Below are 22,308 nucleotides of genomic sequence, written 5' to 3'. Positions count from 1 at the left end.
TGATGGCAATACCAGAGAAATCTAGCCAGAAAAGGTTCCGCAGAAACATTTTTGCGGGAAAGATACGTCTTGATAGAGGGGCGTTGATGGACAACATGACAGATGTTCAGCATTAAAAGCAAAATACAAACCGATCTTTTCTTGCTTATTCGAGCACACAAGTCTAATAGATTTCAGACAATGGATGCAAAGATTTTCACTGACATTACTGTATAATTTTCTACATTTATGTACATACAGCATGAGCATATACAAATTATAAAATCTTCACGGTAATTGCTGTATTTTTTTACAACTAGTATAAGAATGTCTTTGCTTATACTTTTTGCCTTTTTGATCACACATTCTGTTTACACAAGACGATACTGGAAGGTACAACACAGACGAATTTTCTTGCTTTATATATATATATATATATATATATATATATATATATATATATGCCTGTGTTTCTCATATTCAGTTGTATTATTTGTTTGTTCTTTTCTTTTTGGTCTCAGAACAGAAGTTTAATATGGCATCTACCTTCATATTCAGTGTTTTGAGATTCCTGTCTTCCTTGATGTCTGGCATCTTCTGATTTCACGTCCACGGGAACCGGATTTAGAGGAGCCAAAGTCGGGCCTCAAAGAAACACAAACGAAGTCCATGCAAAAATTGGGTACATAATAAATGACATACAATGAGTGTCATGCTTAATACACAGTGAAACAATCCTCTTAAATTGAAATGGCAACTTGGAAAAAATTCGCGGGATGCAGGTAAAATTAAATTATGGCAATTTTCAGATGTTAAATATCACCACAAATAGACGAGGATGTTTTACTGCATAGCTTACGTTTCTATGAACATGATACTGAGAAAAACGAAAAGATCAAACAAATATTACAAGCACACAAACAAATAACATAAACATACACACGCACTATAAAGATAAAAAATATTAATATTTTCGTAACAAGACCGAACGTGCAGCCATTGGATATGTAAACAGAACATTCAGACGACAAAATAGCACATGAAAGCAAGAGAACGCTGACCGTAATGTAGTTCGTAATACATTAGTTTTTAGAACACATTCATGTGATCATTATTGTCTGGGGACATGTGTGTGCAACACGTACGCAAGGCATCAACAAATATGTTTCTAATACGAGTAAAATACAAGTTATGTTCTTAATAGTACAAGGTTTTCCTTTTCCCCAATTCTTAATTTGAATTAATCTCAGAATTTATGGAAGCCAAGGAAAAATGAAGTGCAAGCAACCTTCAAATCCCCAGGTCCCGAGTGTCTTAACAGTTCACGTTTTCCTTGCGGCTGTGCTGGATTAACAAAAAAGAATCCCTGTAGAAATATAGCATCGATTGGTGTTTCCAATGTTGATGCTACACAACTGATTTACTACCTGTAAATTGTTATTAAGCCCCGACCCCACCCCAGGAAATTTAATTTAAAAAAAAAACCCGCAACTTTCGCGCATTCTATTTCTAAAAAGGAAACTGCAACATAATGAAGACCTCCTTGTAAGGAATCTAACTCGTGCATTATGATATCAAGTCGTTTACGATACTGGGGAAAAGGGTTGGGAGTGAAAATGTAATTAATTACCACAATAATTAGTCCTACCTATATTGGGGCTGTAACTCCCTGATGCTGAGTTGCCGTCAGCACTATCATTGTTTATATGGGATGGTGATGAGGTATATTCCTGTTTGATGTCAGTGGCTGTTGTAGTGGTGACGAAGCTTGCATAGGTAGGTACAGCATGCGTGTATATCTGACCGTTGTTCATGATGACCGCTGTTTGGGATGGGTCGGTCAGACCATTTTCTGTTCGAGATGTCTTTGCCGGTCTGCCATACCAGAGCTAGATGATAGAGAACGCAAAAAGATACTGATGACGTCCTTCAAGTAGCTAATATGTCCTATAAAACATTGATATGCATGGGATATTTCAAATGCATCCATCAAAACATAAACTTGTATTGTCATCGGATAACTTAAACTTTTCATTTCGTCAATATGGATTTCATTATGGTATGCAGAAGGCGAGATCATGGTAACAAATCCTGTTAGAAAATATTATTTTAGTTAAGAATTGCTTTTCTTTTAAAACATAACTTATGGGTCTCTCCTGTTGCTTATTTGTCCATAATTAGTATAATTTAGTTGACTAATGTATAAAAGCATCTTACTTCCATGTTGTTGTTGTTGGCATTGACTCCGTCTGCCTTCATGTCAGGATCGTGTCCATTCGTAACTGAAACGGAAACGCATTATTTTCAAGTCTGGAACACAGCTTCATTTTCTTAAAAAAATTAGGAATGTACAGAAAATCCAAAAATGTGTATAATGTGTCACTGGACAAGGTACTTTATTCCCCATTGCCTCATTATAAAATAGTCATTTTTATGCTGACGTGCACACAAACTAATCTATCTGCCAAAATTTAAAGAGAAGCGAATACTTAAGGACCCTGGTGGTTCCCCGTCATGTAGGTGGACGAGGGCTGAATTTCGGTGAACTTTCTACTATTAATAATATTTAGAGTTGTTTATTATGTACATCAGAATCTTTGCGAATGTTTCCGTAATTATTTTTTAATATTGTATTCATATCTTGAAACTGCGAATTTCTTCCTTAAATACAACGATAGAATGGAGTTTTGGAAATCTCGTAAAATGTTTACTAATGCATAAATGACGTGTAAGTTAGTCATAGTCCAAGAAATTTGGATTACAGCGTTCCAGAAACGTGGCTTACAAGTCGTCCCAAATCGTGTACCGTATATTTTTGTTAGTAATGACATATATTCGTGAAGTTCTCTTCTAAAAATAAATTATTGTAATCAATTATGAAACACTCATAAAGAAAAGTTTGCTTTTGAAGAATTGCATCATTTTTACTTAGTAAAAAGATAGGCATTAACGCAACAAGCTCACTTTGACTAGACGAATGACTACAATGACATCAATAACCACATAATGACGTCAGAAGATCGTGACATGAATAGAAAGTGTGCACAAATGATTTAGTGTTTTCATCAAACCACCAAAGACGGTTAGATGCAACGACATCGCATCAATGGCTTTCAGCGTTCATGGCTTGTGGTTACTCTGATTTTGATGGTTAAGCCTTTTGCAAAATAATGTTTGTTATTACTAGTTCCATGGATGCTCTAAATATTTACAACTTTAATGGTCTAAGTTGTATGGCGGAAATTCCAGCAGCCATTTGAGTTAATCAAATAAATCCAACAATGGCGTATGACAACCGAATTGCAGCCTTGTCCAGCATCCTTATTGAGTTATACAAGTAACCAATTACATCTGATTTCCGGTGGAGCGCGTGCTGCGCAGTGCTTACGGTTCAAACAAGGGCACGTGACAATGTAAAATCGGCTGAAACATCCTGTAATCTAGCCAGCCGAGAAATCTACACCAGTTTGCCGGATGTCTATTCAAAGGGTTCAACATTGAAAAACGGAATGAAAAAGACATTTTTCTTCGGAGGGCTTGTAATAAATACAGACTGCTCGAGCTATGTCAGACTGACTGAAACTATGCGCTGATGATGTAGTTCTTTAATTCAACTGCCAGAGAAATAATACACAAAATTTGAGACATAATGGAAATGTTCATTTGTTATTAGAACTAGCGTTGATATTGTCAGAATGGTAGATCAAGTTACGTTTAATTGGTCAGCTAATCATAATAATCGTCGGAAAGCTCTATAGAGCCCCTATTTGTCGCAAAACCTTCTACAAAATGTATCATGCTTTGTAGAAGAAAGGACCCGTGAATACCCTATAATGTTTATATTAGGTATCCTATTTCAAACTGATAATTTATAAAAAAAAATTGATAACGAATTAAGTTCTAAGTATTGTACGTTGTAAAAGGACTTAGTAGAACGACTTGGATATGCACCACATAAATAAAAGGACTCAGTTGTATGACTTGTATATGAACCACATAAATAAAAGGACTCAGTTGTACGACTTGTATATGTGCCACATAAATAAAAGGACTCAGTTGTACGACTTGTATATGTGCCACATAAATAAAAGGACTCAGTTGTAAGACTTGTATATGTACCACATACATAAAAGGACTCATTTGTACGACTTGTATATGTGCCACATAAATAAAAGGACTCAGTTGTAAGACTTGTATATGTACCACATACATAAAAGGACTCATTTGTACGACTTATACTTGTGCCACATAAATAAAATGATTCAGTAGCATGACATGTAAATGTACCACATACATAAAGAACTTAGTAGTACGATTTGTGTATGTACCACATAAATAAAAGAACAGTAATAGGACTTGTAAGTGTATCACATAAATAAAAGGACTCAGCAGTACTACATAAATAAAAGAGATCCATAACGATATATGCATTTGGGCCTATTGAACTGGAGAAATTTTTCATGCAAAAATTTCCATGTCTGCTATATATTAACTGCATTATTACATATTTATACAAAATACGAAAGCATTTACATTGAAAAGCGATTTAGACCTTTGTTATTTTTCAGTACTAAGCCTATTGCTTGGAAGGTTTGAATTAACTGTCAGAGTTTTAATAGCCTACAAAGCCAAAAACTAGATATGTTAGTTTTTTTCCAGAAGTTCAGGGAAACAACGTATCAGTCATTTACGTGAATAAATACTCAATGAAATAGGTTTTTTTATGACTTGTTTTTAGGCCTCAGTTAGTAAAGGAAACAAGGAAAGGTATCACTGCAGTTTCTGCATCAACTAGAAGGAAAACAATCTTCACCAAATGGGCTATTACCATGTGTTCATATGAATATGCCGAAAGCGGGGGGGGGGGGGGGGGGGGTTGTTGCTGCGCTTTCACATATGATAATGAGGGTTAATATTGATCCACCCCGTTGATAGAATCATTAATTAAAGTCACTGATAGGATGTTGTGCCCCAACACCTTACAAGCCAGTAACATGCCAATGACAAATGTAGCCAGAGCAATACTTCTATCAAACCGTATTGTTGAGAGCCCACGGTTGGAAACCTTTGATGAATAGCCCCTTTCAGGAGCATCAAGGCGTGAAGAGTCTGTAGCTGATACCAACGTGTCCCCACTGATAAGTTTGTCATTACAACCTCACATCTCGCAGCTGATAGAGAAAGTTCTTTATTACCACGGACAAAAATTTTTAAAGTGAGAACCAAAAGTTAATGAATAAATTCTTCTACATCTCTTTACTTCGGGCTTATCTGCGTGTCATAGAATAGTAGGCTTCAATAAAGGTGTGTGTGTGTGTGTGTGTGTTACTTCGGGCTTATATGCGTGTCATACAATAGTAGGCTTCAATAAAGGTGTGTGTGTGTGTGTGTGTGTGTGTGTGTGTGTGTGTGTGTGTGTTACTTCGGGCTTATCTGCGTGTCATAGAATAGTAGGCTTCAATAAAGGGTGTGTGTGTTGGTTTGCAATCGGTTTCATGCATACATATCTGTTGCGAAAAATCGGCTGAATCAGACAGTTATATATCCCACAGCAACACGTCCATATTCGCAAATGGAATTAAGGATTAACACATACATCGTTTCTTGCTCTTAACTAATCATATACCTAAACCATGTCGATGATTATGCTAACAATGATCAGGACACGATCATTCAAGTCTTGGGTGGATGTTTTTCTTCCCCCCAAATATTTCTAGAGGGTCCTGATTTTCCTCGAAAGGGTACAAAAGCAAAGTCTAGGTGTCTATTTACTCAAAGTGTGTATAATACCCAATAAACGTGCGCAAGAATAAAATGATTGTCAAATTTCAAGTGACAAGTGACTACGTTTGTGCGTTTGTACGTTGTTATCTTTTGCCTTTCCGTTTTTTCCTGTATCCGGCCTTGCTGCTGATACTGCTGTTGCTGGTTATTATTATATTATTATTATTATTATTATTAAGCTAATGAATTATTTCCAAATGTATTATTCTGGTCTCTACAGTATCCAAACATTAATATAAAGTATCCAAACACTAGTATCAAGTATCACTAGTATAAAGTATCCAAACACTAGTATAAGTATCTAAAGACTAGCACAAACTATTCAAACACTAGTATAACGTATTCAGACACTAGTATAAAGTATCCAAACACTAGTATAAAGTATCACTAGTATAAAGTATCCAAACACTAGTATAAGTATCTAAACACTAGTACAAACTATTCAAACACTAGTATAACGTATTCAAACACTAGTATAAAGTATCCAAACACTAGTATAAAGTATCCAAACACTAGTATAAAGTATGAAAAGCTAGTACAAAGTAGTTCACAGGGTATACAAGAAATCCAAATGCGCATTTAATTTATTTAAGCAATGCCATAATTACTGAGAGGCAGTTTTCATAATTGTTACCAATTTTTTTTCCTTTTTATCTTGAGCATCAAAAGTCTGTGTACAATTAAACCGATTCATTTACATACAAATTAAAATCTCTGGCCTATCATTTGTTGCACTAAAAAAGAACAGGCCTTTTGTTGTACCCTTTTGAATTTTTAAAAAAGATGGTTATCAATTGGATTATTGATTCGACGTTGATCCCGAATTAAAAAATGAATAAATTCCGAAAAATTCATGTATTGGGAGCGCACTTACAAGAATATTACTTGCATAGTAACTTATATTTAATAGTGGAGAGATCAGAGAATAAAAGAAATGTACCGCAAACATTCTATACGCGGAAACTTAATTAAAAGTACCTCTGGAACAAGCCATTCATGCACTAGTTCATTCAAGTGATAACCTCTATTATTAGTAGAAGAATATGTGCATTAGCTAAATTTGTATATGAAACTTTTAAAATAAGAGATCTATTCTTATTATGAAAGTAACTTGTTATAAAGATAGATTACATTCCATCATCATATCCTTTTCAAATTTGTTGAATACCTTTCTGACTGATACGTTGTTTAAAGTTGTACGTATATGATTTGATAATTACGCGTATATGAGATACAACTATTGAATTATTCCTACAGTACTATGGATCATTAAATATCTAGCCCGTGCAAAAAAACATCAAATTAATAATAATATATACATGTATTAAAATATTAGTCTGTGTCGTAAAAGATTATTTAATTAAACTTTGTAAAAATGAATCCATACATGAATTAAAGAGTTGTGCTTTGTCCATTGCGACTATCACAGACACAGCGAACAAAGGCGAAACTCTATAATTGATCCAGCGATAGTAAATTCACATTTTAATTATTCAAAAGTAAATGTCGGCTTCATTTATCAAGTTCTAAAGTAGAAATCGATAGCTGTATCTGAATGGCATGACAACATTCAACTGGTAGGACAAAATTTCCAATGTCATGACAACATTCAACTGGTAGGACAAAATTTCCAATGTCATGACAACATTCAACTTTTAGGACAAAATTTCCAATGTCATGACAATATTCAACTGGTAGGACAAAATTTCCAATGTCATGACAATATTCAACTGGTAGGACAAAATTTCCAATGTCATGACAACATTCAACTGGTAGGACAAAGTTTCCAATGTCATAACAATATCCAACTGGTAGGACAAAGTTTACACTCTCGGCTTTTACAATAATATTATTAGTTTAAATGCTTACAAAATGAAATATACATAAACAATTTATTTGACCAGTAGCAAAGGATTTTATTTATATATCGTCCGTTTCCACTGTCTCTTTGTTGATCAGTTTGTAATATGAAGTATATGATACCGGAAAACATACGCAGTTCATTGTCACAGATCATAGGATTGACAAAGGATTGGCAATATAAGCGGCTACTGTGTCTATGTATTTCTAAAAGAGATCAGAAATCTTCTGTTTATATGTTTATATTGATAGTCAATGGGTATTCTTTGAAGTCACAGTTTTGGGACAAGATTTCACGTTAATGTCAGATCCTAAAATATTTAAATAACCACAAAGTGAATGAAGGTATATAGTGGAATTCATCATATAATAAATTCAATATCCTTGCTTAATAAAACTTAGATTTTTTTGTCAGGGTTAAAGATACAAGACAAATATATACGTAAGACTTACAAATTCAAAATAAAAGAATTTCCATTAAATCTCTAAACTCACATTTAATTTGTCAGGAGTATGATTTTTTAGAATCCACGCCAATGGTCTTTTTCATAGTCATAAACTACGGGTGACAATTCCGCACACTCCTTTGCCAACCGTTTCTAATGAATATGCATAAACCTGTGTAACCAATCAATCCGAACCAGAGTATAATTTTGCTCCGAGTATTGACCTAACATGGTCTATTAATGCTGTTTGAATGAGCAATACAAATTTCTCTTCCAACGCAGTCACTTATCGAGCGATGTTGATGAGCAGGAGTTTCTTTGATTGTGATATATATATATATATATATATATATATATATATATATATATATATATATATATATATATATATATATATATATATATATATATATATATGCATATTCATGTAAAACGATGAAACGTTAACGCATGGAGCCACTGGTGAAAAAAGGAGCTTGGCGGATTTTCGCCCTTGGTTTGCGACCATAGCCTTTGTTTTTGGGTTTGACGCCATTTTTCAGCACATGAAAAGGCATTGCATGGAGGCCACTACATGTAGTGGAGGAAGAATCCGGAAGAAAAAATCCGGGAAGAGCCAACGACCCACGCGAAGCTCCTTCCTGGCCAGAATTCTCACTTGAATGGCCGAGCGTTGGGCTCGAACCCACGCGGGCAGTAATGAGATTAGGTGATCTATAAAGGCGAGCGCCTCAGACCTCTGGGCCGGCCGAGGCCTCCTTGTGTCGATGGCTCATTTCCTGTATGAACAATATTCTTGCTCATGGAACATGATAACCCATCGCATTGCCTGAGAGATCATAAACACAAAAGGTATCCAATGCGTGACGGACAGACAAACATACTAGGTTAACACTATATCACTCTGTGTGTGTGGATAATGTTACTTTAGGCTAAATCGCATCATTGTCCTTTGTATATAAATCAATTAACTAAAAAATAAACAAAATAAATTTTCTAAAGTATTTTAGCATTTATTAAAATTATTAAAATATACAATTGTTTTAGCTGTAATCTAAAATTTCATTGTTCTTTGCTCTGTTCTTTATGTTTTAAGAATCACTGAGACAGTTAATTGGGATATAATTCAAAATGGGATTATTGTATATGAGCACCAATGGTTTCCCACTTGTCATGTAACCATGTGAGCTGTGAGCAGATTTCATTTTTGATAATAGTGCATAACATCACGTGTGTTTTCAGGCATTTTTTGAAGGGGGGTGGGTGGGGTGGTGTAAAGCCTAAATTAAATGGATATAATTATATATTGCACTAATGTTATTTAAATAATCGAGAGCGGGTAGTAACTGCTGCCCCCACAAACATCCATGCATCACACATTGCACTGCAAATTAATTAATAAATTTGACAAAAATAAAGTTTAGAATTGCATGATTAACGCGAATTAACACTGGCTTTGTCAGCTGAAAACCTAAGACTAAATAAGACAATTTTCACACCTTTATTGAATAGCTTTAATCATGAGTGTTAAATAATAAGGTTAGAAATTAGATTATATATCTTTAGTCTACCTGTCTAGAAGACAAACACATTCAAGTCTTATGCACCTCACAGCGGGAGGGGCATACCCTAAGAAAAAGCCAGACAGCATAAAAAATATAGATTCGTGTTAAGTGTACATTGTTTTCCACCAGATTAGTATTTTTGTGCAGATTGCTAAATTGGCGACTGGCAGACTGATCCTTGCTATATGCTCATACCAGTGTTATGATGGAACACACACACACACACACACACACACACACACGCACGCACGCACGCACGCACATAAAACCGAGGACAAACTCTGACTGAAACAATTTGCAAGGAAAGTAAATGGAAAAGTTAGACTCTATTTATTTATTTATTTATTTAATGTAACATAATCCATTTCCATTCCAAAAATACCGTCGTGTATGAGTAGGTGTACTTTCTCACTGAGCTGAGTGCGAAGAGAAGAAAGCTCTAAAGCTGCATGAAGAAAATAAGTATAGCACTTGATGGAAACAGTCGCAACTATTTTACACTGAAAATAATTGTGAAAAATCAATGGAAACAAATGAAAATGAACTTGCCACAAGACATGGCATCAGTTACAATCCCCAGGCGCAAAAGATAAAGACGAGATGTATCCTGATGGGTAAGCCTTGAATTAGAGTTACAGGAGTTCAGCATGAATAAAGAGTCTAACCGATAACTTGCTTTAGTGGATAACAGGATGCTCTTTCGTACAATATACAGATAAAGTAAACAAATGACTAAATTTTAGATACCTGCGGACTCGTGCTTCCTTTTTCCACTGGTGGGCTCCGCCGTAAGTGACGGTGCTCCCTGCGGCGGAATACCAAGTATCCCACTGATGGAGTAGGTACCCTGTCTCTGCAGAACGTCCCCATTTGGGGACGTGTTCGACACAGGAGAGCCTTCATCAGACTGGTTGCCGGAGTCATATTTCTTTGCTCGGTCAGCTGCTCTGTTTCTTACAATTCTGAAAGGAAAACAAAACTGTATTTTTATTTTAAAAAATTCTTCCCTTTGCTTGGATTTTTTTCTTCATGCGGAGAACATGTGTAGTGATAATTTTTAACGTAATTACTAACTACTTACATAACGTCTTTACAAATTAGCAATAACATATACACAAATTGCAACAACAATCTTGATGTGTGCGGAATTCTAAGCATGTATGATCATTAAAAACCAAGTAACAAAAGCAATTTAATTTAATTTAATCTAATAGTTGCATGCTATAATCTTGTCGTAGCATCTACAAACATCCCAAGTCCATAATAGCACTCCGCGTACCACATTTGCCTATTTCCTGATAAAAAATTAACATACTTCTTCAATTAACGAAATTAGAATTAGAATAAACGCAACATTGCTTTCACACACACACACACACACACACACACACACACACACACATATATATATGCATGGCCACCAAAACATTTGGTAAAGGCGCAATGTCCCAACACAACAATTTTCGAGCGATCACTCGCTTCGTTTTGGCGAGGAAACAACGTATAAAGGCATATCAAGCACAGGCCTGACAACCGAATTGGACCCCCGCGCTTTCTGGGAATCAACTCCGCAATACAATTGTTTTGCTTGGGGGCGCCGCTCATCGCTTGCGCTGCATTGGGCCCAGCACATCCTAGGTACGAGCCTGAACAAACAAGTAACAGAAAACTAGATAAAACCTGCATATTGTATCACCTCTGTGTGTATGTGTGTGTGTATGTGTGTGTGTATGTATGTATGTATGTATGTATCTATATATATATATATATATATATATATATATATATATATATATATATATATATATATATATATATATATATATATATATATATATATATATAACTTAAAGTCTTACAATTACCATAGCATGCGCAGCCGTTCAGAATTCACTCATCGGGTTCAATACAATAGTTGTACAATAATTGCCGCCTCAAGTTATCTATGATTTTTGGATGATAAACTGCAATTAGGATAAAACCGTTTATGTAATCAATTTGTACAGTTAAATGTGATAATGCTGTTTCTCGTGCATCAGGCTTAGCGTGTACTGATTAGAGGACATTAGGTATTCCATGAATGTTAAAATAATTGGTTTTGAAAGCGTTTTACATGCGTCTATAACACAAGGCAAGCGATGACAACTAGGTAGCTCTTAAGGGAGTGTATTACGCATCAAAGTTGGGAACAATCTGTCAACTCTAGATACAATGACGAGCCGGTGTATCAGGACGGAGTTGTTCAACTTTCCTCCAAAGAGTTAATGGTCCAATATTGTACCGTGAATCCAGAATCTTGATACCCCTCGGTGCGTAGTGTAAGAAATACCCTTGCTTTAGGTGCCGACTTTGATGTTGTATCGAAAAAACATCAGGAGGTGTAACATTCGCAATGAGAGGGAATACAAGCCTCCGAGGGCAGTCATTTCCTATTGGAGTGTAAAAACCCTGCATGCTCTAATGGGTTGTCCATGTTGGCGCTACAGGGAAGCCTGTAAGTCACTTCAGAAACGGCAGCTTCCAGGTAGAGGAAACACCGCAACGCACAACGCCCGTGTAATATCAAAAACGTTTCTGAATAACGCGTTTTAAACACCAACACTTTTCATTTTCATAATATTTCATTAGATCCACGCGAAGAACCAATGTTAGACGCGTATTGTGCAGCCCATGTGGGCAGCGATGCTCAGAGCTGACGATTACAATCAGCTGCAATCCTTCGCTAAAGCACATTTATTGTTCCTATAGAAACATGATCGCAGGGAGGCATATCTGGCTATTTTGGGATCAATTACGAGTTTAAACTTGATAGAATTATATTTTCAATACATTTAAAAATGTACCGCCTGTGATTTCTATATTTTTTTCTGTTCTATGGATGAACCGTAAAAATTGCAAGCTTGATTAAGATGTATGCATGTATGTATGTATGTATGTATGTATGTATGTATGTATGTATGTATGTATGTATGTATGTATGTGTGTGTGTGTGTGTGTATGTATGTATGTATGTATGAGAAAGGAGCATGCTTTAAAATTATTCAGCAGGTAAACATATCACTTTAATGTAATTGTTAATATAAAAAATAATAAAAACGTGAACAGTATTATTAATATTATTCTTATAATGCTACTGCTAATAATAATAAAAAGGGCATGTAATATATCACGCCACTTAAGAACAAAAGATGCCATACCCCCCAAAAAAACAAGTCTTGGCATTTTACCTTTTGCTTTATTGGATACTTTAAAGGGTGTTTTCTTCAAAAAGTCTTGTGGTGACACTAGCAGTTGCTGTTGACAATTAAGGCCATCAAAGAGGTGGAAAATGAGCCTATTTGTTCGCCGGGAGATAAGAAAAAGATCCGTCTCTTGTTTTACACACCTTAAATTAGCCGCAAAAATATACCATCTTGAAACAAAGATGAAATATTTGTTTTTGTGTCCCATAGAATTAGTCTTTGCTCGATGGTGGTAAATTGAAACCCATTGTTTTGAGTCAAGGTCTATAACAAAATCAAATACGAAGATCCCCCTGAAGATAGTGCTGGGGACATAGTCATTTAAAATTTCTTTTGTTTCGAAAAGGGTTGAAAAGGTATTCGAATAAAAAGGTAGTGAGTTCGAAACAAAAGCTTTGACGGTACAAGACAAGGGTCAACGGTGACTAAGCCATAAAACCTGTTATCTATGGATTATCAGAGTCGCATTATTTCCATTTACAAAAGATCGCAATTCAAACAAATTGTTCATATTATTTACATCTGATTTAGCAAGTGCTCGAGAAAGAAATGTTTGATTTCAATTTGAACTAACAGTTAAAATCTAAAATGTCTGAAGCTAAAATGGATCAAAAGTAAGACTGTTTAACCTTAAGACTATTCTATCTATCGATTAAGCCCTGCAAACCTCACTCGTTTAGACGTTAATTCTCAAAAGGTTAAAAAAATTAATTTTTGGTGTAACTCTAACAATTATGACATGTGTGTTTTGTATTATGTTCTTGTTTTCTTTTGTATACATCCTGGTCAGATGGTTTTATTGCTTCAAATATATGACTATATCTAGTTTTATGCTATCAAGGCTGGAGTTCACCGGAAGATTAAATTTTAATTAAACTTTAAAAGACGGCTCACTGAGTATCAAAATGGATACATTTTATGTACCTGATATCTTTTCCGAATTTTGTTGAACTCTTTTCAGGTCGTAAGCATATTATGAATCCAAGACATATCTTGTACAATCGTATATCTAATTAGATTTTCTATACAATGTTAAGTCCTTTTCGGTTGTATCCCCAAGCCCTGTAGTACAAGGCCTTAAAATCAGATGCATATATATATATATATATATATATATATATATATATATATATATATATATATATATATATATATATATATATATATATATATATATACACACCTTTCTGATACGGATCCTGTAACTTTACCATTACGATGCTTGCCTCTTAAAAAATAATTAACGGCTATTGAATGTTTTTACTGAAGGTAAGGGACAACCGAGGTAATTATTATTTAATACACCTTTGCCTTCATTCTATCTGAGAAAGAGTATAGACAAATAGTGAATCCGAAGGCAACGAGCAACTTCTTTTTTCTGTATAACTGAGATAAGTGGCGAAAACAAAACCCGATAAAATAATTTCTAAGATCCTTGACGGGTATGGAAGAGGCCTATTTCAAAGTGTTAGTCTTGTGAATGAAACACTATTGTGTAACGTTGCCACGCTTTTGGACTGTGAAATTCCCCGTCTTGTAATGATACAATATGTGACATCTGATAGTTTTCAAGCCACTGCGCGCCAGCAACATTCGCCTCTGAACCATGTCCTCTACAATAAATTTATCGGATTGCCTTGAAACAGATTCACAACGTAGAGTTAATGATCCATATGTATAATCAAAACTTTCTCGAAAAAGTTAGAAACAAACGGTTTGCCAGTTTCCTTAGCTATAGTACATTGAAGAAAAACTTTAACAAAGTACATTTTAAAATCATTGAATCTTCACGTTTTAATCATCGAATGGAATGCTTATTTCTTCGTAAACTCAATAAACAAGAACGAAAAAGACAATAATATGAGTTAAACAATTCTGATTCGTACGAAGAAGTCCAGTAGTTGCACATTTGGGGAGAATTAATATTATTTACTGTATGATTAACGTGTTATTTATGTTAATATACCGACATTTTAATTGCATGTATAGAACACCTCTTTACGCCACAAATAACACCATGAAGTCCATGCAAAGGTAAGGCGTGACGATTGAGAAATCCAATGTATTCCAAAGTCATAATATTCTGTGGTTTAGTTAAATGAAATCAATATTTTTATAATTTAATAAATGCAATCGTATTGTTGTCCTCGTTTTAATTGAAATTTACGAAGCTCGTCTAATACTTTAAATCTATTGCTCGCACAAAGATGGCAAATTTTGGGCTTCTTTGATACGTTTAAATTTTAATGGGTACTGATTTAGGATCCTGTATATAACATTTTAATTATTAAAAATTGGTTATTAAATGCAGAAGTTTCTTGAAATATAAATATATTATTTAATAATAATAATAATAATAATAATAATAATAATAATAATAATAATATATATATATATATATATATATATATATATATATATATATATATATATATATATATATATATATATATATATATTCGAGAAACAAATATAAAAACTTATAAAGTAGCTGATGCAATCTCTTAAGTTCACATCAGTAAAATTAGAAAAAAGATTCCCACATTTTTCGACAAATCGCTGATCCTAAAAATTCGACATTGCTGCAATGCAACCTGAAACAGATTCGACGTGTCTGTTCTTCGCATAGGTTATCATTAAGAAAGGAACAGTATAGCAGGAATCTTATAGCTGAAGTGGAACTTTGGGAGGAGGGAGGGAACACTAGTGAAAGAGACCGACAAAATGACAGAGACAGACAAACAGAGATTTTAATTAAAAATCACAGAAATATTTTTTAAAAAAATACTGAGACAAGTCTATAACACACATTACAAGGTGTGCTGGAAGTGAAATGCAAGTATAATGATAGCATAGACAGAACTGGTTTCGTTCTGTGAGGTTTGACTCCCATGTTTTAGTGGAGGATAAGCAAGGTATGGCGGCCATAATAATCCGGAAAGGACCATTGACCGTCTAGGAAGCTACTGGCAAGCGTTCGCGCATACCCTCGTTGGTCGAGTCGAGGCTGGAGTCAACGCGGATAGACGTGACATGTGCGAATAATCTGTGAAGGCCAGACAGAGACAACGATGTACCCCGTTGGCTGATAATGGATATACAAGAAGGTAAAACGAAAACTGGAGGATAAAAATCGTTTTCACAGTTTACAAGTCGAAGGAAGGACATGACTAAACATACTTTAATGTCGAGTTAATAAAGCCAAATTTTAGTTTTAACAAAAGGAAACTACAGTAAACATTTTTTTATTTTTACAAAAAAGCAATTCAATAATGACTGCATCAGCATAAATATAAATAATATCGCTTAGCATGTCTATGTAGATGACAAAAGTTGCCACAAAACGTGCAATATCTGATAATGTACATTGCGTAAATCAGGCCGAGATTCGTCATAAAGATTAACTCACGCTCTTATCTTCCTTATTTACAACTTTATGATTACCTTTAAAACTTCGTTTAATGTCACTAGAAAACATCTTATTACTTACACACAGACATTTTATAGCTGTAGTTTGAAATGTATGTAATACCGAACTAATTATTTTTGAGTCATGACATGCAAATGTTCAAAAACTACCCCTGCAAGCTGAGAAATTAGTAATAGCGAACAATAAATTCTGAATATGTGACGAGGGACAGCCTTTGATGTTACTGTCTGGGGACAGGTGCATAATCATGTAATTTGGTATGTATTTCTATGCGTCTAGAGGAAAGGGACTTTAACTCATTTCGCCTGGGTGGATATGTCGTGCAGCAATTCTCTAAAGACGCTCCATGGTTTCCTTTTGTAATTGGCACCATATAGAGAATCAAAAAGAGATGACGTTTCTTTCATCGTCAGAAATGTTGTTGCCTGTGGAAGCTGCCATCTGGCCTTTCTGTAGAGCAAGCTAAACAAAAGGAGCAGTCTTAACGCTGAATGAGCATTGTTTTAACGACATTAAATGAGAATAAACTTTGATTAAATTTTTTTTTAATATGAATCCTTATTTTTTTAATCCTTGATTTGTTTTTATAGAGTCATCCATAACTGAAACGGCCGATGATAATAATGTTATAGCTATCTCATGCTTATTTTGCAGTCACTTCGTTTGTCTTTGCGGTTACCCTATACTTTCTTAATAAGAGTCAATAGGCTTGACCATGACTGTCACTAGAGGTGGGTACCATGAACACTTTTGTATCGCTTTATACCGCCGTATTTCTATATATATCGCGATACGTACCACGGTATACTGCAATTATATTAGGAACCAACAATTTAATGTTTGGGACAGTGGCCTGACACTTTTTTTTAATATAAAAAAAAATTCTATCTGTCAGTAACTGAAAAACGTCTTGCTCTGATTTATAGTAAAATAACACCATATTATATCCTTTTATAGAGGATATTCAGAGTTTATAGTTTTCAGAAAAACCCAATTATCTTGACATAAAAGAACATAAAATGTCTCAGCTCAAAAGAAAATCGCAGCCCTCACCCCTTGAAAATTAAATGGCCACACTCTTATTGTTGATGAATTTGCTATGTTAACGTTAATTGTTTTTCTAGTTGTAATCTAAAACTGTAACCAAAGTGGGATGATTAAGCTTACATTATATTTGACACTCTGTGAAATACATTATACTGACATTAGAGAGCTTGTTGATAGAACAGGAATTGTTGACAATGAAGCCTACAAATTCACTACCTACACTACTGATATGCTAGGCAGGGAAACTTTTAGTGTGGTGCCAGCACTAGGCCAAGATATTTATCTTAGAAGGACAGTAAACATAAAACACACAAAACAAACGAAACAATATTTAGTGAGCTTGAGAAACTCAAACAGAAATTACACTCCGACCTTAAAACTCTTAGGATGATTCTCAATCTGACAAAGGAATACATATTCTTAACACATGAACACACGCTAGTAAATTTTTCAAATCCCAAACTTGTGAAAAAGTTGGACGTCTCTAAAATATCTTTCACAATATCCCATTTTTTAAATAATTTTGTCATGAAAAGATGCTCTTAAATTAGTAACAAAATTACTCGGGAATTTCCGTACAATCCATACTCACGGAAACTACCGAATTACTGGTACAGTGGAAAAAACACCATAGTACGTACCACAAGAAAACACAAATATCCTGGTAAATCGATCTATTGATAATACCGCGAACCTCTAATAGCTACATATACGTTTATGAATGGGTCTCTATAATTATTCGGATGGGGGGTGCATACGTGCGTGTGTGCATACATGTGAAGAAGATCTCCTTAACCGATATCTATTATTCTATAAAAGTTGATACAGCAATTTAGAAGGATGCAAGAAACAAATCATTAAATGTTCAGGAAAGCCGCATTAGGTCAGTCGGTAGAGCGTAGGATTCGTAATCTAAGGGTAGAAAGTTCGATACGCACTAAGGCCAGCCTTCGGCGTGTTCTTAAAAAAGGCGCTTAGTGCCGTTAAAATACGAAACAATTATATTCTGAGGTTAGTTTCTCTGAAATTTTTCGAGTTTGTCCATAATGAACATGCATAAGCTAAGCATTGTGCAACACCTGGTACGAGATTGCATCAACAGTATTAAATTTCTTCTATATCAGGGCCAGAACGCCAGTAGACGCGATGGTAAATGAATAAAGGTATGAAAATTAACCATTAGTATAACCACCACATCATAATTGATATATTTATCGTCAGAATCAGTGGAATATATATATATATATATATATATATATATATATATATATATATATATATATATATATATATATATATATATATATATATATATATATATATTCTGAAGACGTATCTTTGACAAGGACCTATGATTTTATGGACAAAATTCAAAATGTCTACCCCCATATATATCTTGAAATAACACCTTGCGTTGAACTGAGATAGAAAAGAAAAAATATATTCATTATATTATCTATAAAATAAATTATCCTCAGGTGAAACAAACAGAATATCCTGGTAATAAAGAAAACCCCCACCGGAAAACAATACAACAATACAAGGGCTGGTTCTTAAGTGTTACGTTAATCAACTTTATTAGAATTTAAATTATTTTAAAACTCGTCTTTTATTCTTCCTGTTTGAAAATCTGCACTGATATGTGGATAAGGCTAGTTTAAAACTTTCTGACAAGATTTGCAAAGGAAACTGAACTCAGTATATTTATAAGTGCACCAATTATCCTTATTTGGTTTAATTTGGTATGCATTTATATCTTGGAGAGGACGCATAAAAAGGGTCATTTACTATGGACGTCTGTCTTCAAGCATAGCTATCAATGTTTCATTGCGATTCAAGAAATTAATCTCTTTAAATACAATAATTCTCTCCGGAAACTCTGCTGTGAATGAAATTATATTGTTCATTTGAGAGAGAGAGAGAGAGAGAGAGAGAGAGAGAGGGAGAGAGAGGGAGAGAGAGAGAGATGAATTATTGTTTTACAACTTATAACGCTAAGCTTGCAACACAGCCTTAGCTTTTTCGTCACATATGATATCTCATTTTGGAAAAGATATTTTAAATATATATGTCATAAAATATTTGTTTTATTTAAATTTTTTGAATTTTGATTACCGGTAGCAAAGCCATAAAAGTGCTGATACGATTACGAATAAAAATGGACGACACTCAACACAAGCGGGGAAACAAGACAAAAATGACAGAAAAAGGAACATAAAGTATTGAAAGACACACTTTTTAGTTATCTATGCATTGATTTCAATCTTTTGATATAGTCCATGCAACAATGAGAAGCTATTCGAGAAATATATCTACACTGGGCCATGCCAATGAGTCATTTAAAATGATATTGGGCCATGTCACGTCTTCATATAAAACTAAATCGGGCCATGTTACTTCGTCACAGAAAATATACATGTGGCCATGTTACTTCGTTTAACTTTCGTGTTTCAAGATCAATAAATAGACGAATCTTTAAAACACATACAGTGTGAATTAACTATAAATTATATCTTCAAAATTAACCATTTTCTCAATTTCAGATATGCAATTTTGCGTCCTTTATTTCAGATAGAAGAAACTGATTGCATCCGCCGTGGAAAATTCTGTTAATTAATTACTGTCATTTTAAATGAGTTCGATTGACTACCGTAAAATGATTGACGTAAATCGATTACTCTCATTCGTCCAGGAGCTCAAGAACATGAGAGAGCAACGAGTGTGCATCGTTCAGTTCTCCTAGCATGTTTGAAACAAACTTACTAAAATCAACGTTTCCTTCAGACCGCCCGTAAAGCATCTGTTGTTTTCATTCAATCTTAATGCCCAAGTGTTTTTCCATCCTTACAATTAAACGTTTATCATCGTTCTTCTCAAGTGATAACACTTTTGTAGACACTGACATCTCCTGGAATTCGATTTCGTAAAATATTTTTGTTTTACCATCAGTGCCTTGATTGAATTAAGGACATTAATTACAGTTAATTGATTTGCCAGACATTAAGAGACATATGCATTCCGTCTAATGCTAGAAACGGAATGGTGATAGGAGAGATGAAACATATAGCATTCAACATTTGATAGGGATAAAAATTGTTTCCATGATAATATAGAACTGGTTTAGCTAGTGTGAAATATCGGTCTTAAAGGCCCGACACTGTAACAGTGAATGACACGTAACGTGCACGTGAATGTTTGTGTCAAAAGTCACAAACATTACCTTTTACTAGGAAATCGGTCATTTTGTTGTTGTAGTTGTTGTAGGGTTTAACGCCATTTTTCAGCACACGATAGGCTATACATAGCGGCCAGTATTAATAGTGGAGGAAGAACCCGGGAAATCCCCGGAAAGAACCACCGACCCTCGAGAAGCTACTGGCAAGCTTTCTCACATTCCCACATTGGCCGAATCCGAGACTCGAACCAGCGCAAACAGAGGTGAGATGGCAGTGATCCGTAACGGAGAGCGCTTTAGACCACTCGGCCACTCAGGGCCCCGGATATCAGTCAAAAACAACAGATAGCAAAGAAACAGGAACTGTCTAATCAATCTGTTTTACAACCGATGATACATAACACATTCAAGAGAGTAACTATCCCAGTGATAATATTGCACAGAAACTATGATAATGTTTTTAAATATCTAACAATTGTCATAAGGTGTTAAATTTTAAACTCTTCCATTCAAAGTTCAGATGTTCTCAAATTCTTTAAATCCACTCATCATAAAAAAAAATGTTGGCCGGATGGGATTAGTGCAAATTTTAAAAAGAAAAACTTAACCTTATTCTACGCATTATTATCTCCATTATGAACTACGCGGAAGAAACTTATTATATTCCTGGGCGACGAAAATCTGCTACACTCAAGCCTCTCTTCAAAAACGGAGCAAGAGACAATAAATCGATCTATAGGACAATTTCTAGCCACCCCATACTGTCAAAACTACTTCAGTTACATATCTGTGTCTATTTGTATTCCTCCGGTCAACATATACATTTGTTATCCAAAAATCAATCATGTTTTTAAGGTTCCACTTCTGTCAGATGGCTTTAAGAGATATTACTAATTCTTAGTATACTGACATTAAGAAAGGGAATCTAATTAGTTCTTTTAGAAAAACATCAGACCAAGTCAATCATATTTTTTTATGAAAAAAATTAGGAATTTATGGATGTTCAAATTTAACACTATTTTCACTAGCTCATATATAAACGGCAGATCTCCAAACATTTATTTTAATGGAGATTTAAATGTGATGTTGGAGTTCATCAAGGCCAATTTTATGACCACTTTTCTTATTGCTGTTTATCAATGCTTCTGTTTGGTATCTGTCCATAATGATATGTTTTAGTGTGTGTGTTTTTATGTTGATGAAACAGACGCATCAGCTGTAAGTAAAACTTCTAAAATTGTTAGAATAATCTAAATGCTGACATGTCAAATGTTTCAACTTGGTATACCAACAATGTTGCGTGCATACATTTTGGCTAAAATCTATGGTATTACTAACACTATGCAAAGGCAAAAAGAGAATGCCAATCATTGGCACTCTTCAAAATCAAACGAGAGTGCCAAATCATTGGCATTATTCAGAGGCAAAAAAGAATGCCAAATCGTTGACACTAGTTAAATGCAAAAGAAACGCCAAATCATTTGCACTATTCAAAGGCAAAAGAGAATGCCAAATCATTGGCATTATTCAAAGGCAAAAGAGAATGCAAAATTATTGGCACTATTCAAAGGTAAACGAGAAAGCCAAATCACTGGCACCATTCAAAGGCAAAAGAGAATGTCAAATCACTGGCACTATTAAAAGGCAAAAGAGAATGCCAAATCATTAACACTATTCAAAGGCAAAAGAGAATGCCAAATTACTGGCACTATTCAAAGGCAAAAGAGAATGCCAAATCATTACCACTATTCAAAGGCAAAAGAGAATGCCAAATCACTGG

General features: G+C 34.5%; 1 protein-coding gene across 8 annotated transcripts in view; it reads right to left on the bottom strand.

The window, feature by feature from the left end:
• The window catches only part of LOC149806207 (uncharacterized), a 145,140-nt gene that overhangs the window by 18,066 nt on the left and 104,766 nt on the right, over positions 1–22,308 (bottom strand). For 6 of the 8 annotated variants that reach the window (XM_089951142.1, XM_089951141.1, XM_089951146.1 and 3 more), the window contains 4 exons: positions 10,382–10,596; positions 2,197–2,261; positions 1,628–1,868; positions 526–624 (listed from right to left, as the gene is read on the bottom strand). In XM_089951142.1, coding sequence (XP_089807268.1) covers positions 526–624; positions 1,628–1,868; positions 2,197–2,261; positions 10,382–10,596 — 620 coding nt within the window. The remainder of the gene's footprint in view (positions 1–525; positions 625–1,627; positions 1,869–2,196; positions 2,262–10,381; positions 10,597–22,308) is intronic. The other 2 variants (XM_089951147.1, XM_089951144.1) reach the window with 1 other exon arrangement.

The sequence above is a fragment of the Sinohyriopsis cumingii genome, chromosome 2, assembly GCF_028554795.1.
Source record: "Sinohyriopsis cumingii isolate HCF-2022 chromosome 2, ASM2855479v2, whole genome shotgun sequence".
NCBI classification, from domain to species: Eukaryota; Metazoa; Mollusca; class Bivalvia; order Unionida; family Unionidae; genus Sinohyriopsis; species Sinohyriopsis cumingii.
Note: the sequence above shows the minus strand (reverse complement) of the source record. Positions and strands in the feature narration are given on the sequence as shown.